General features: G+C 37.3%; 2 protein-coding genes across 10 annotated transcripts in view; both read left to right on the top strand.

Annotated features, from left to right (window-relative positions):
* The first annotated feature begins 9,770 nt into the window (after window positions 1-9,770).
* npy (neuropeptide Y) lies at window positions 9,771-12,105 on the top strand. The gene is made up of 4 exons (XM_051872813.1): window positions 9,771-10,150; window positions 10,427-10,614; window positions 11,416-11,493; window positions 11,669-12,105. Exons 1-4 carry the CDS (start codon window positions 9,923-9,925, stop codon window positions 11,691-11,693), a joined length of 519 nt encoding a protein of 172 aa, XP_051728773.1. The 5' UTR covers window positions 9,771-9,922; the 3' UTR covers window positions 11,694-12,105.
* A 2,479-nt stretch (window positions 12,106-14,584) lies between these two features.
* The window catches only part of pals2b (protein associated with LIN7 2, MAGUK p55 family member b), a 33,022-nt gene continuing 31,587 nt past the window's right edge, over window positions 14,585-16,019 (top strand). For 3 of the 9 annotated variants that reach the window (XR_007926472.1, XM_051872537.1, XM_051872533.1), the window contains exon 1: window positions 14,585-14,739. The gene's annotated coding sequence lies outside the window, so the exon portion shown is untranslated. Of the gene's footprint in view, window positions 14,740-14,908; window positions 15,040-16,019 lie in introns of those variants that run through there. The other 6 variants (XM_051872538.1, XM_051872534.1, XM_051872535.1 and 3 more) reach the window with 5 other exon arrangements.

Here is a 16,019-nt window from a genome sequence, read left to right as displayed (position 1 = left end):
ACGCGATTGGTTGTCAGTTGCTAAGCATCTAGTTGTAACATTCTAACACCGCATCATTTCACACTGTACAAGTTTGGCACCACAATGCGGAGTTAACACCACAAAAGCTGTGTTAACCCTGCTCCGGAGCACGGTTTCATAACCCCCAGTAAAAAGCAGTGCTAACCCCTCATCTGTTTAGAACGTCGATAACCTGAGGTTAAGCGCAGTATGAAAAGCTCTATAATTTCACTAATCATATCTTTAGCGTATGGGAAATTGTGAACACCGTACTTGGGTAGAATCACTCTATAGTTCTGATTGGATTATAAGAGCAGACTGATTGCTATAAAATGAGGGAATAAGTGCTTCCAGTCATCGTGATCATGTGTTATCAATGGTTACCTCCAAAAAAAGACTTGCAGCCATCATTGCTTTGCATCAAAATGGCCTTGCATGCAAAGAAATTGCTGCAAATAATGTTGCACCTGAACGTCAAGAACTTCAAAGAGAGGATCAACAGCAACAAAAAAGGCTTCAGGATGTCCAAGGGTGTCTAGAAAGTGCCAGGACCTGAAAAGTCAGCTATGAAATCGTGTCATCACCAGTGCAGAGCTTGCTTAATATTGGCAGCAGGTGGGTGTGAGCGCATCTGCACACACAGTCAGGGTGAAGACTTTTGGACAACGGCCTGGTGTCAAGAAGGGCAGCAAGCCACTTCTCTCCAAGAAAAACATCACCAGGATTGGACATCAGAAAACTGTTATAAAATTATTTTCTCTGAAGAAGCCTCCCTCCGACTGTTTGGGACATCTGGAAAATCGATTGTCCGGAGAAGGAAAGGTGAACACCAGTGCTGGGGGTAACGCGTTACAAGTAACGCGAGTTATGTAATCAGATTACTTTTTTCAAGTAACTAGTAAAGTAACGCATTCTTTTAGATTTCCAACAATATATCTGAGTTACTTTTTAGTAATTCAAGTTACTTTGTTTTCCCATTTAGAGACTGACACCTCTCCTGTCCCCATGTTGAGAGAAATCTGGAGTTACACCGTGTCTACACTGGACGCAAGCGGCGTGATGCGACTCGACAAAAGACAATAGAGCCCATTATAATCAGTGATGTTGTCTTCACTGGATGTGACACGACATGAGCAACAAATCTCCAACAGTAAACTGATGCCTTATTCGTTTTATGACATACTGACAAGAAGGACAAATGATTTGCAATGGGCGCTTTGTTGCGTCCAGTGTAGACAGCTTTTAGTTGATGTGACGTGAGCGACAACGGTCGCGTCCAGTGTAGACATGGTGTAAGGTTGCACTTCCTTAAGCCTGAGGCTTATTCATTTCACTTTTGGTGTGAAAGGGTCTTTGCCAAAATAGAACTTTGTTAAAATAAGCAAATAAGCAAGCCCAGCCCAGGTAAGTAAAAGTAAGACAAAAGTAATGCATTACTTTCCATAAAAAGTAACTAAGTAACACAATTAGTTACTTTTTCAGGGAGTAATGCAATATTGTAATGCATTACTTTTAAAAGTAACTTTCCCCAACACTGGCGAACACTACCATAAGTCCTGTGTCGTGTCAACAGTGAAGCATTCTTAGACCACCCATGTGTGGGGTTGCTTTTCATCCAAAGGGAGTGGGCTCTCTCACAATTCTGCTCAAAAACACTGCCATGAATAAAGAATGGTATCAAAACGTCCTGCAAGTGCAACTTCACCCAACGATCCAGGAGCAATTTGGTGACAATTCGTACATTTTTCAGCATGATGGAGCGCCACATCACAAGGCATGAGTGATGATGAAGTGCTTCGGAGATCATTACATTGAAAATTTGGATCTGTAGCCAGGCAACTCTGCTGATCTAAATCCCATAGAGAACCTGTGGTCAATCCTCAAAAGGCGAGTGAACAATCAGAAGCCCACAAATTGTGATCAACTCCGCCAATACTTTTGGTCATGGCTATAGTACTTACTGCAAGACAGATATTTGCATATATTCCACAAGACAATTTATTTTACACAAATGATCCTGTTCGAAAGTAAGGTTATGTGAACCTTTGAGCATGATGATTTGTGTAAATTCAGTTGTTTCTTTTAACTGTGACTTGTTTTAACTGCAACTCAAACTATTTAAACTCCAAACTCAATTTGCAGTTACCTCAACATATTAATGTGGAAAAAATATTTTATAGTGTTATCAATAGACTACACTGTTATGTTTTCAAAGTTTTCATTAATATTTTGTGAATAAAACACATGTAACTTGGATGGAATATGATGTAATGCAAGGATGTATACCTTAAACTACTAAAAGCACATTTTAAATGTTTTATTTTTTATAAATTGTTTCTTGCGAGAAGCTGCATACAGATATTTACATATATTCCACAAGACAAAAGAATATTTTATATAAATGATCCTGTTCAAAAACAAGGCTATGCCAACTTCTGAACAGGATTATTTGTGTAAATACTGTTATTTGTTTCGAGAACTATTTATGATATAATCTGATATGTTACATCAAATATTTTATAAGGGCTGTAGCGTTTATGATTCCTCTTATTTTTAAAAGAAATCGTGCCAGTTCTGAAAGGGGTGTCTACACATTTTAGAAGCACTTTCTATTTCCAAATAACAAGCAATTACACCACAGATATATGAAGTCAAAATTGTGAGATATAAAGTAGCAGTTGCGAGAATAAACACCTGTGTAATAAATTGCAAAAGAAACAAAAATGTACCTCATTAGTAATGAGATGCTCAGAAAGCACTTTTAGTGCTATAAGGACAACATTGCACCATTAGTCACAGGCATACATTCAGTATTTCTAAACTACATAAATTTTACATTTGCAGTAGCTTGTTTTCAGGTGTCTGGTCACAAGGGCCCTCTCATGGAGGCCCATTGGCTCAGTTAGTAATCTGTCCTTGCCAACAACCATGACTCAAGGAATGGACAGTGTCAAATAACAATTATGAAGAGAGAATAGAAACAGACTGTTTCATAAAAACAAAAGAACATTACAAAACAGTGAAGTTCTAGGTTTTTATAGATTAATAAGACACTGTAAAACCGCTCTGAGAAAGAGATAAGGAGAAAGAGAGGGAGAGGTGGAAAAAAGAGAGAAAAGAGACAATTGGTGTTTGAGTGGAGCGAAATTAGTTTGACGTTCTTATCTTAGGACTCTTTTCTTTAACATAAAGGCTTTTATGTAACACGTTTAACCAGTCAAACACAGTGAACGGGAGTAGAAACAAGAGCAATAATTGCACATCAGACGTTTTTGCGAGCAAGTGAGTGTAACTGCCTTTTTTTTTTTCAGACAACCAACCTTAAGTATAAATACAGTATAGACCAATTTGTGTGTGTGTGTGTGTGTGTGATTTTATACAACAGTTCAATAACCAAGAAGTTTATATATTGAGTAACTTAGCCTACATTTTAGATACAATAATGCTTTGTATTACTGTTACATTGTTGTTTACTTTGTTGTTTGCTCCACCAATGAAAATTGTTCCAAACGAAGACGCAACAGAACCATTACAACACTGAACAGCAGTGGTTTCGTTCCTGGATGATTCAGTATTTTTAAATGAAGTGATTGAATGAATGATTCAATGGCTCACGGTAACACTTTATTTTACAGTGTCCTTGTTACATGTTACATGTACTTATTATAGTAATAACAGTAAATTATGCATAATTACATGCAACTAACACTAAACCAAACTAACCCTAACCTTATAGTGAGTACATGTTGTACTACTAATATTATTCAGTACTTAACTGTATAATTACACTGTAACAAAGACACATTAAAAAAAATTATAACTTGGCTCACTTGTGTTGTACCTGAATGAGGCTGTGTTCTAAATTGGATAAATCCTCCTTTGACGGCCACTTAAGAGTGAGAACAACCATTGCCGCCATGTTGAAGGGTCCTTCTAAATCTGTCCAAAACTGGCCACTTCAAAGGGCCCTTCAGAATGAAGGGTACAACTGATAGATACTTCGCTCTCATGAATCTTTGCTCAGGCTAGCAGTGTACACTATAGGGTACAACAGTGCCCGGACACTTTTTCAACAGTGCTAGTTCCGGGAAGTATTTTTTCCATTCATTTCTCCCATAGGGATTTTTAAAAAGTCTGAACCAAGCCAACCAGCTACGTGGTGAATCATAACATTACAAACTTTGATTTGAAGCAAAAAAGTATTTGAAAATTGGACCAAAATACAAAGACTGTGTACTTAATGGCTTTAGTGTGGGAAAACACTACAATCCCATGAAGCACTGCAAACAGCATAATCGAATTAAAAACGATGGATAAATATAAAACTACTCATTCAAAAATGTTGATTGTATATTATTGTCATTAATTACTCACCCTCATGTCGTTCCACACCCGCAAGACCTTCGTTCATCTTCAGAACACAAATTAAGATATTTTGATGAAATCCAAGAGGTTTTTTATCTCCCATAGAAAGCAATGAAATAACCACATTCAAGGTCCAGAAAAGTAGTAAAGACATGGTTAAAATAGTCAACCTGACTAAAGTGGTTCAACCTTAATGTTATGAAGCGACGAGAATACTTTTTGTGCGCAAAAACAAAACAAAAATAACGACTTTATTCAACAATTTTTCCTCTTCCCTGTCAGCCTTGTACGTAGTTGACGTAGTAATCGCAGCTCAGCGCTTCCGTGTTTACGTCAGAACGGCTGCTCAGTATTATACACGACGCTGTATACGACGCATGCGTGTGATGCTGACGCAGGAGCCGGCCAACAATGAGCTGGCATTCATGAGGGTGAGTAATTAATGACAGAAATTTAATTTTTGGGTGAACTAACCCTTTGAGTATTTTGAAAGGAGGGAGGCTGACTCGATTACATCCTTCACATTTGGGAGTGGGTGGAGCAAAAGAGCTCTTTTGGCAGTTTTGATTGTGGCAACTCTCTGATTGGTGCAATTTTCTGTACAGCATCATGGGTAATGTAGTTTTTCACCACAAATTCCAAAGTTAAACACTATTATTTTAAAAATAACATGGGCTGACAGCTTCAACAGAAGCAAATACCATCAATAAACATCTTTGTATATAGCTCACAGTAGGGCTGTATTTAAAGGTTTATAAGATATTGTTAAAAATCAGTTTCCCTATGAAGAAAATGAATGTGTCACAGTCATGCACCATTTGGACTTTGTTTTTCAGTTTGCACCATGTTCCTGAGTCGAGTTTGTTGTCATGGTTGTTAATTTGATTTGTCATTCAATTCAGCTGTGTGCACCTCATTATCTCTACTTAAGTTCTCTCTGTTTCTATTCAGTTTGTCTGGCCTCGTCAATGCTTTGTGGAAGTTTATCCTGTGTTGCCTGAGAATTAGATTAAAGACTTTTGATCCTTCATCTTCGTAAGCGTGTTTACTACAAACCGTGACAGAATGGAGTTTTAACTTCTGGAACACAACTGTTGCACTCTATTTTACGATGACGGCGCCTTCTTAATTGGCTCGGCAAGATGACGCAGAAATGTATTCCAAGGGACAGTTTTTTTTGGTCCCCTACACCCTTCATCCCTTCGAAGCTCTCACTCTGGAGGGTAAACCCTCCGAAGGGATTAAGGCATAGGGATTAGCCCTTCAGAATGGAACGCAGGGTGATTCAGGTTTTTGAACAAATCGGTTGAATGAACCAGTCAATAACTTGTTTAATATAAAGACAGTAACTTGTCACCACTTACTGGCATCTTTGTAACCTGCAGAAAGATTCATCAATAAATTCCCACCACTCTAAAATTCTGTTTGGGAAATTGGGAATTGTTTTGATGTTTTTGATTGATGCTGATGAGGATCTTAATTCAAATGAAGACGATTCTGGTATATTTACAGACATGTTTATGTATAGGAATGAACAGGTGGTGGAAAAAACATCATGCTCCCACTTTACCTGCTTTCTTGACAGACATTATTGGATTGGCAGCTCTAAGACATGATTTTATGGGTCAGACAGAGACGCAGCAGGTTTCATTAAAGTTATATCTCACCTTTGTGTGTGACCTGTGACTCTGACCCTTTGGCTTTGCACAAGCCTGAAGGCAAAGCAATGGAGGAGACAGGTGGCACCACATCACCAGTATTTCTGTGGTCCGCTTCTGTCCTTTATTTTCTTGAAAAGACTGCTTCTTAAAATGTATACGCACACACACTTATCATTTTAGTTCAATTATATTTTTTCGGTTGAATAAGCTTATAAAACACAATAATCACAGGCACATTATTTTCTAGGAAATTTGTTCTGACATAATGTGGTCCTTTAAATGCTACTTCTTATAACTCTATTTTTTAACAGCAGATTTAAACCGCAAACTCAATACGCATGTTTCAGGCTATTATCATGCGTTAACCTCAACATAATAAGGCAGACAGTACATTTTATAATGTTATCAATAGACCACGCTGTTGTTTTCAAAGCGAGCTGTAATATTTTGTGAATAAAGCTCAGGAAACATGGGTTGAGAATGCTTTAATGCAAGGAGGTATATATGCTCCCTTTTGAGGTTGAAAATGTACTAATTATTATTGTACTTTTTTTCTTGACTGTGAAAGTGGGGATGTGTCTGTGTATATATATATATACAGGTGCTGGTCATATAATTAGAATATCATGAAAAAGTTCATTTTTTTATTGTAATTTATTTTAAAAAATGAAACTTTCATATATTCTAGATTCCCTACATGTAAAGTAAAACATTTCAAAAGTTTTCTTTTTAAAATTTGTTGATTAGAGCGTACAGCTAATGAAAGTCCAAAATCCAGTATCTCAAAATATTAGAATATTTACATTTGAGTTTCATTAAATGACCATCCCTACAGTATAAATTCCGGGTATCTTTTGTTTTTTGAAACCACACTAATGGGGAAGATTGCTGAATTGGCAATGGTCCAGGAGACAATCATTGACACCCTCCACAAAGAGAGTAAGTCACAGAAGGTCATTACTGAATGGGGTGGCTGTTTACAGAGTGAAATATCAAAGCATATTAAATGCAAAGTTGACTGGAAGGAAGAAATTGGGTAGGCAAAGGTGCACAAGCAACAGGGATGACCGCAAGCTTGAGAATACTGTCAAGTAAAGCCGATTCAAACACTTGGGAGAGCTTCACAATGAGTAGAATGAAGCCGGAGTCAGCGCATCAAGAGTCACCACACTCAGACATCTTCAGGAAAAGGACTACCAAGCCACTTCTGAACCAGAGACAACGTCAGAAGCATCTTACCTGGGCTAAGGAGAAAAAGAACTGGACAGTGAACAGTGGTCGAAAGTCCTCTTTTCAGATAAAAGTAAATTTTGCATTTCATGTTGAAATCATGGTCCCCGAGTCTGAAGGAAGACTGGAGAGGCACAGAATCCAAGCTGCTTGAAGTCTAGTGTGAAGTTTCTGAAGTCAGTAATGATTTGGGGGGGCCGTGACGTCTGCTGGTGTTGGTCCATTGTGTTTTATCAAGTGTAAAGTCAATGCAGCCATCTTCCAGGAGATTTTGGAGCACTTTATGCTTCCATCTGCTGACAAGCTTTATGGAGATGCTGATTTCCTTTTCCAGCAGGACTTTAGCATCTGCCCACAGTGCAAAAACTACTTCCAAGTGGTTTGCTGACCATGATATTACTGTGTTTTATTGGCCAGCCAACATGCCTGACCTGAATCTATGGGATATTTTCAAAAGAAAGATGAGAAACAGTCGATCCAACAATATACAGATGATCTGAAGGCTCAATAGTGCCTCAGCAGTGCCACAGGCTGATCACTTCCATGCCACACTTCACTGATGCAGTAATTTGTGCTAGGAGCAAGTCATTTGCTGTAATATGTGCTGCCGACCAAGTATTGAGTGCACAAATGAACATACTTTAAAGAACTTGAACTTTTCTGTTTAGCAAATCCATTTTTTGATTGATCTTAGGAAATATTCTAATATTTTGAGATACTGGATTTTGGACTTTCATGAGCTGTACGCTCTAATCATCAAAATTTAAAAAAAAAACTTTTGAAATGTTTTACTTTACATGTAGGGAATCTAGAATATATGAAAGTTTCATTTTTAAAAATAATTTATAATAAAAAAATGAACTTTTTGATGATATTCTAATTATATGACCAGCACCTGTATATATATATATATATATATATATATATATATATATATATACTAAATGTACTAATTATTGTACTTCTTGATTGAAAGTGGGACACTTTCCCCCAGTCATCTCAATGGCAAAAAGTGTCCTAATCAACCTGAATTCAACCACATACAGTATACACACACATAATATACACACACTCAGAGTATAGCAGTGGTTGCTGCAAATACTAGTAAGAAAAAGAGAAAAATATATAAAATGTAGCCGCAAGTGTTAGTAAGGTTTAGTAAAATTAATTCAAGTCTGAGTGAGTGGAAGCAGATGTGCAGCAATAAATGGAGATGAATTGGTAAATTCTGGAGATGAATTCTTGAGGTGCTTCCTTTCAAAGCTCTATATAATGTTCATCAGCTCAGTGTGAAAGAGAGATTGGCAGAGAGAACGAGAGAGAGAGAGAGAGAGAGAGAGAGAGAACAAAAAACACCAAGAAAGTGAAAGAGGTAAAATAGGACAAACTTCCCCATGTAACAACAACTAAAAAATTGATTGTGCATGTAATTATCCACAGTTGCTGACAAAGAAAGACATTCCGGCCCCGCAACATTTTCCTTATCACAACACAGCCTCATTCAACAACACCAAGAACATATTATATTGTCATTTTTATGAAGACTGTTTGCCTTTGATGATTGCAACACACTCAGATAAACAGTAGAAGAAAGGATGAGACAGGTTGCAGTTTTTGAAGAGCAAAGCCATGATGTGGTATATGATGCATGGATAAGCAGCTGTCTGGAATGACTGGAAATACTGTGGTTACATTGCCAAATAATCCATGCAAAGTTATCAACAGAGCACACATACAATCCAAAATCCCTTATTCTAACTCTTTTATCCTATGGTTTGAGCACAATGGCCATGTTTTTTTAGCTCCAGCAAAACTAATGCATTTTGACCCAGTTTCATATCATGCCTGAATCAATCAAATGCTTTCCATTTCCTCTCCATTTCAAGGTGTTTTTTTTAATCATCATTTCATCTCCAAAAAGACGCATCCTTGTATGCATATTTATTTATTTATTTATTTATTTTTTTTTGGAGGGTGGGGGGGTCCATTTTACTTCATTATTTTTGCTGAGGGAATCATTGAAGGGAAAAAATCACTTTCTCTAATGTTTCTCCTGCTTTTCAGATTTTACATTTGAGAAAAAGACCTCAGTAATACATTGTCTTCTCGAACAATGTCTCGCACTGTTCTCGGATATTACAAAATACCAAGTCTGCAATCAAAAGTCAGATTTTTGTATAGATTTTTAATATGAGCTGAAACATTTTTCTTAAAATTTATCCAAAGGTTAAGCTATCCACATTTATTTTATAACTTTCTTGCTCATATTGTATGTTGACACTTGTATCGTTTGTGTCTATTTTTTCTTTTATAATTTTAAGGGGAAACATAAACAAATGGGACAAATGCTTCATTGAAACAATACCGAGTTATGAAAGAGCAATAAAGCTTTCCTCTGGCTTTATATACATAAATATCATGCAATATATCATGATAATCATAAAATGGCTCTTTGTTTGCTCTATAGGATAAATGAAACCTTGCCTATCAGGTTCAGCATATGTGTAGGTAGATATCAAGATGACATTTTTAGTAAAGAACACCAGAACAACCTAAGAAGTTTAAAAGGTGAATCAGGTGGACAAAACTGGCAGTTTCAGATGATGACTCGAACCTCTTGTGTTTAGTGCAAAATAACGTCCCTAAATAACCTCCCACGCATTCAAATGAGGACCAAACAAGCGCGTTTTAAAGCAGTGATGACAGAGGATTTAATCCGTGACGCGGGCTCGCGCGCATCAAAAGAGTCGCGCGCAATTGCGCGTGGGCTCCTCTCTTTATGGCACGAGCCATACAGGTATAAAACCAGGCGACGCACGACTCAGATTGCAGAAAATTGGAGAAGTCGAGACCCACCGAGCAAGAAGGGCAATCAAGACCTCATTCAAGGAAGTGTAAGTGCATGATTTATATTATGCTTTTACGTTATATGGAAGCTTTATTTTATTAAAAGTTTTATTTCTTTTAGAAAGTAATGAAATTTAGTTGTTGTTAAATATCTTTATTAGGTTAGTATTATTAAATATCAAGTGTTATGATACAATAACTAGTTTAATACAGACCACAATCCAGCCCAAACATCTTCTGGATGTGTTAAGATTTGTGATTATTACTTTTTAGAACATTATATTACGTATTAGCACAAATACTTTTGCTTTGTTTTATCTCAGATGCATCCAAACATGAAAATGTGGATCGGTTGGGCAGCGTGTGCCTTCCTCTTGTTCGCCTGCTTGGGAACTCTTACGGAAGGGTATCCAACAAAACCCGACAACCCGGGAGAGGACGCACCTGCGGAGGAGCTCGCCAAGTACTATTCTGCGCTAAGACACTACATCAACCTAATAACAAGGCAGAGGTGAGCTCCTCTTTATTTCTATACTCTTTAAAAGAATTGATAGAATTGTTTCAAATTCTAGCTCGAGTTTTTCCTTTTCTTTCTTTTCACATTATTTACTCTCAATTTATTATCGACAAAAGTTTATCTTTAGCCTGTTTCTGCAGTTTTAGCGGTTTAAAAACACCAAAATGGGCTCGAAAGCAACTGGGGACTGGAAAACTATAGTCCAGTTTTTTCACTGTATTAATCCGCAGATGAAACCCTGCTGACTCTCTAATTGAGTGCGCACTACACAGCGCTTTAAATGTGTTTCTTTGCTGTGTTATAACAGCGGGATGTGGTTTTGTAGCTACTTACAAAAATTCATTGCTGAATGCCCTTTCTTAATTATTGACGAGACGAAATAAACAGTTTTGACAGCGAGCAAAGTATCAAAAAGAAATACTAAGGAACTGTTACAAATGAGCTAAAATTCCTCCGCATTACTAAAGTATTTTCCCTTCCACCTAGAGAAAAAGGGAGAATAGATTAGACTACAAGTGGAAATGGAAATGATGTACTTCATTCAAAGCGTATCCTCGTCTAGGACTTGTGGGAAACAAGTGAAAATGGACATTGGGATCTATGTGATCTACGGTGGGGTCAGGGATATATATTGTATGGTAGGCTAAGAAGTCTCGAAGTAGACTAAGTTAATGTTTAACAAACGTTTGAGGGGGCGACAAAAGACAAAATTATTTTACAAAAGTTGACTCCACTTATAAGTACTGTATAATACCTACATTGGTGTGATTTTGAGGTCTTTGTTCTGTTTGACAGGTATGGCAAAAGGTCCAGCGCTGACACCTTAATATCAGACCTTCTGATTGGTGAAACAGAGTCCCACCCCCAGACCAGGTAAGGTTTATAAACTGATATTAGACAGCTTATAACTGATTGATTATTCATTTATAACAATATTACAGTCAGTGTTTTATTCACTATTCTTAACATCAGTTGGAACAGTGAGCACTTTATTATGTAGAAAGTTTTTAAGTTAAGACGTTAAGAATTTATGGCTGTTTATCCACAGATATGAGGACCATTTGGTGTGGTGATCTCAGCAATTGTGTTTACGCAGTCATGTCCATGTGTCATCCTGTTATACAGTCACCAAATCTCATCAAATTGAAATCTTCTGTATCATCAAGATCAACAACTTGCTGTGAAGTACCACAGCCATAATCAGGATAGTGAAAACACTGCAGAACATTCAAATAACACATCAAATCCTTATGTCTGTACATGTCTATGTGAAATGCATACATATGGTTGCACTGGATATGGCCTTGTTGACGCGTGCTGTCTCTGGACTCACCGAAGGTCAATCAGCTGTTCAACAAGACAATTGTACAGAGACTTACTGTGTGTATTTGTGTTGTGTCCATTGTAAACCCAAATATCAAAAGAGAACATTACTAACTGTACAGTATAACAGTGCTAATAAAGTTCACTATATTTGAAAGAGTCGTCTTTGCTTCCTGTGTTTTGCTTTCAATAAAAACATCTCAGTCAAGTTCAAGAATACTCAAAGCTTAATGCAAAGTTTCCTGGCAGTTTCCAATTTACTTTAAAAAAAAAGTATTAAAATCAATAATATACTTTAAAAATAGCCCTTGCTTAAACAATTATCTAGCGCCTCATTATTCTGAGGCTAAAAATGCTTAATTTAGATATAAAGTTAATTGAAGTTGTTCAGTTTTGAATTGCAATAAATGGCCTGTTGGTCAAATACTTTTTCTAGGTTCTTTCGGCCGTCAGGTAATTGTAGCTAAGCATTGCAGATGTTGAATAAGAATCAAATCGCATCAGACATATTCCTAAGTTAAAAACAAAATGTGGAACTCATGAAGCACATTATACAAATACAAAAATTATTGATCAGGATGTTATCTTTTTAAATTAGAAAAAGTCCTTGGCAAAATTTTGGACATTAGAAAGGTTGAATAGAAACATATATATATATATATATATATATATATATATATATATATATATTTATATAATGATGTAAAAAGCATTTACATTCATCATGAAGGTGATGAAAATGCGACGTTCAAAGCATAAAAAATGTAAGAGCTGATCCACATCATCATATGCAAATGTTTGCTTTTCATGGCTTCAATGTTTTATTATCTTCTTCAATGTTTTATTATCTTCAGGTTTGTCTTGTCACGTATATCTCCTGAGTCTTTCCCTAGTGGCCACTTTATGCCATTTACTTTTTGTCTAGGTCATGTATTCCAGTTGTTTTTGATTTCCTGTTTCCTGTCATATTAATTGTGCACACTTCACCTGCCCTTTGTGTCCAAAATTGTGTACTGTTAAGAGTATATACTCTCTATCATGTGTAGAAGGATCTGGACGTAGTATCCACCATGTTGCCATTGCCACACAAGCAATTGGGGGTTAGGTGCCTTGCTCAAAAAAACAAAACAACAACAAACAAAAAAAACAAAACAGTCATGATGCACAATGGAATATTATCATACTGCTTACTAAAGATTTACTAATAAAGATTTTAAACAGCAGTATGTTATATTGTCAAATGACCTAATTTTATTGCACGCTTAATTGTGAGTGGTGTCCAGTACATTGAATACAAAATTTGCATACTATACACAGTACATACTACAGAAATGGACATAGCTAGGTCTGTTTGTCACTATTTTCCCTTTTTGACATGGTTGTGTTATGTCTGTCATAAGCATTGTAGAAGATTTTAGGATCAGTTTGATTCAATGCAAGTAGTACATTGCTAGTTATAATAAAAACATGGATTCAACTGTTCACAATGGGCTGTATCATCTGCTCATAGTGACCCAAGTAGAAGGAACAGTACTTTTAGAGGTCTACTTGTCACTGCCAGGACATGCTCAAAAAATAACAGTTTACAATGTTCACATATAAAAGCGCTTTGTACATATCCCTAAAGAAATACTACTCTATTGATGCATTTACTGATGCCAGGGGTGCAAATACCTTCTCTAGACGCCTCTCACCTGCATTGTAGTCACCGTCAGACATTAACAACAGACTTGTAGATTAGAGGAAACCGCAAAAACATTTTGTAGAAAGTGCGCCCTCTTGTGTGTGTTTGAGCATCCAGTATCTTGCTTGTCAATTTTCGTAAAGATGTCCCCTTTATAGTCTTGCTAATTTTATGTACATGATTTAGTCGAAATTATATATTATAATAGGTATAACTATTATAGGTATAAACCCCCTAAAAACAAAAGTTACTGCTAAAGAGATAAAGAGCTCTCTATGGTAGCTTACAATTTGCTTGTTAAATACAATGCAAATTGTATGGGAAAACAGTCGTCTCGTCTCGTTTGTCCTGTGTAGTCAAGAGATTTTAGTCATTGACTAATATGATTTTTATTATGTTAAAAGTCATTCAAATATGTTTACCCACAAAGGTAAACTCTGTTCATTCTTATCTACTAAATAAGACACCCGCACGCACTGCTAGGCCTTCTCCTATTAATCAATGTAACCACCAGTATTTTCCAAGTGTGTATATCTGCAGGTTGGAGTAATGTGCGTGACAAAAGAGTAAGGGCGTGTGGAAAGGCCGAAAGGTCTTTACAATTGGTCGCGAAAGCTGCCTGTTAGAGTGTGGGGTATGGGTAGGGCAAGGGTGTCCAAACTCTATCCTGGAGAGCCACTATCCTGCAGAGTTTAGCTCCAGCTTGCCTCAACACTCCTGTCTGGAAGTTTCTAGTAGCCTATACCTAGTAAGACATTGATTAGCTGGTTCATTCAGGTGTGTTTCATTGGGGTTGAAGGACAGTGGCCCTACAGGAGCAGGATTGGACACCCCTGGGTTAGGGGTTCGTTTCTGTTGTAGCAATTCACCTTTCGGTACGAACACTACTTCGACCTGCAGCTACCCCTGTCTCGCATAATCTGCCACGAGAGGGCGAGGCGTAAACTCAGAGCGCGTTCTGATTGCTCCATTCGCACAGACGTCACTCTTAAGGCGAGGCTTAGCATTTGATTGGCATTGTGTGTGTCCGAATAGTTAACCACGGGACCCACGACCAGTGAAAGCTTTGAATATCTGGCCGGGACGACTGGAGAGGACTCGGAACAACCTAGGTGAGTGCAGAGATCATATTATTTGCGAAGCGCGGATCGGAGCAAGTTGTGTTTCATTTAAAAGTAACATAGCATGTGCTGGAGAGAGACACTTTTGGGTAGAAATGACTTTGCCTTCGGAAGTCCAGCCCCCCAGCTGTCCTTTTTAGTGTGTGCATGAATTGTGCGTGTTGTATGTGCACGCGCATTGTGTGTGAGTGTTTTGGAGAGCACCAGGCTCGGTCACTGGTGGAGGATCAGTGACTTGAGAGAATGTCCTTCTCATCTGTCCAGTGTCCCGTCATGGTTCAGGTGGAACAGGTTAAGTCTGCTTTGGGCTTTGAACAAAAAAACAAAAATGGCCGCGCGTGTGAAAACATCTACAACAAATATAGTTTGTAAATGCATATTATAGATATTCTTTTGAAAGTAATAGATTTCGTTTGCCTTGTTCTGCTGATATTGATCTGTTTCTGTTCATCTGATGGTCTCGTTCATGGACTGAAAGTCCCGCTCTGCAGTTTTGATGGAGCGGAACTTGAGAAAATGTTCTTTGGGAATGAAACATGGTTAAAAAGGCATGTGTCATTCAACTTCTTAAATCTTAATCGAATACATTTGCGATTGTCTTTTTGACTGTGTATGTGAAACAAGACTTTGTTTTCTGCGGGAAGAGGAAACGGTGGATGTTCTTGCGCATTTGAGTTTCGTTCGGCCTTAAGTGTATCGTTATAAAGACTGCTGTCGGTCGTAAATGGTTCTACTGAGCAAAAACCGCAAAATGTGTGTACAGTCTGGTAACTCGGGGTGTAAAATATCTCACTAGTTCATAATTACGCAGTGTCCTTCTCCCACCCGAGCCCTGGACATCTGCCCGTGTAAACATTTCCTGGGAAGTGACCGGGGAATCCCTCTACGTCATTACGCAGAAGACTTGGGGTTCCAAATGGGCGTGGCTTTAATTACCTGTCAATATCAGAAAACTTCAGAGCAAGACTCTAGTCATTATTTTTCACCCCCTCCACATTTTTTTTTTCAATTTAAATAATCTATTTAATAAAGTATTTAGATTTTTTTTCGCCCTTGTCAAACCTTTTCGCCCTTGTTTTAAATTCATACATTCTACCTAATTAAGTACTTATCAACTTCTTACTTATTTGTTCATAATAAAATTTTGTCCTTGGCATTTTATTTCTGCTATATAAATTGTATCAAGTCCTTAATAATAATCAGTGTTGTGTTATAAATGTAATTTATATATTATAAATGTATTATTTATAAATTAAATTCTACATCCACAA

The sequence above is a fragment of the Ctenopharyngodon idella genome, chromosome 19, assembly GCF_019924925.1.
Source record: "Ctenopharyngodon idella isolate HZGC_01 chromosome 19, HZGC01, whole genome shotgun sequence".
NCBI classification, from domain to species: domain Eukaryota; kingdom Metazoa; phylum Chordata; class Actinopteri; order Cypriniformes; family Xenocyprididae; genus Ctenopharyngodon; species Ctenopharyngodon idella.
This window is presented reverse-complemented; position numbering and strand designations above follow the sequence as displayed.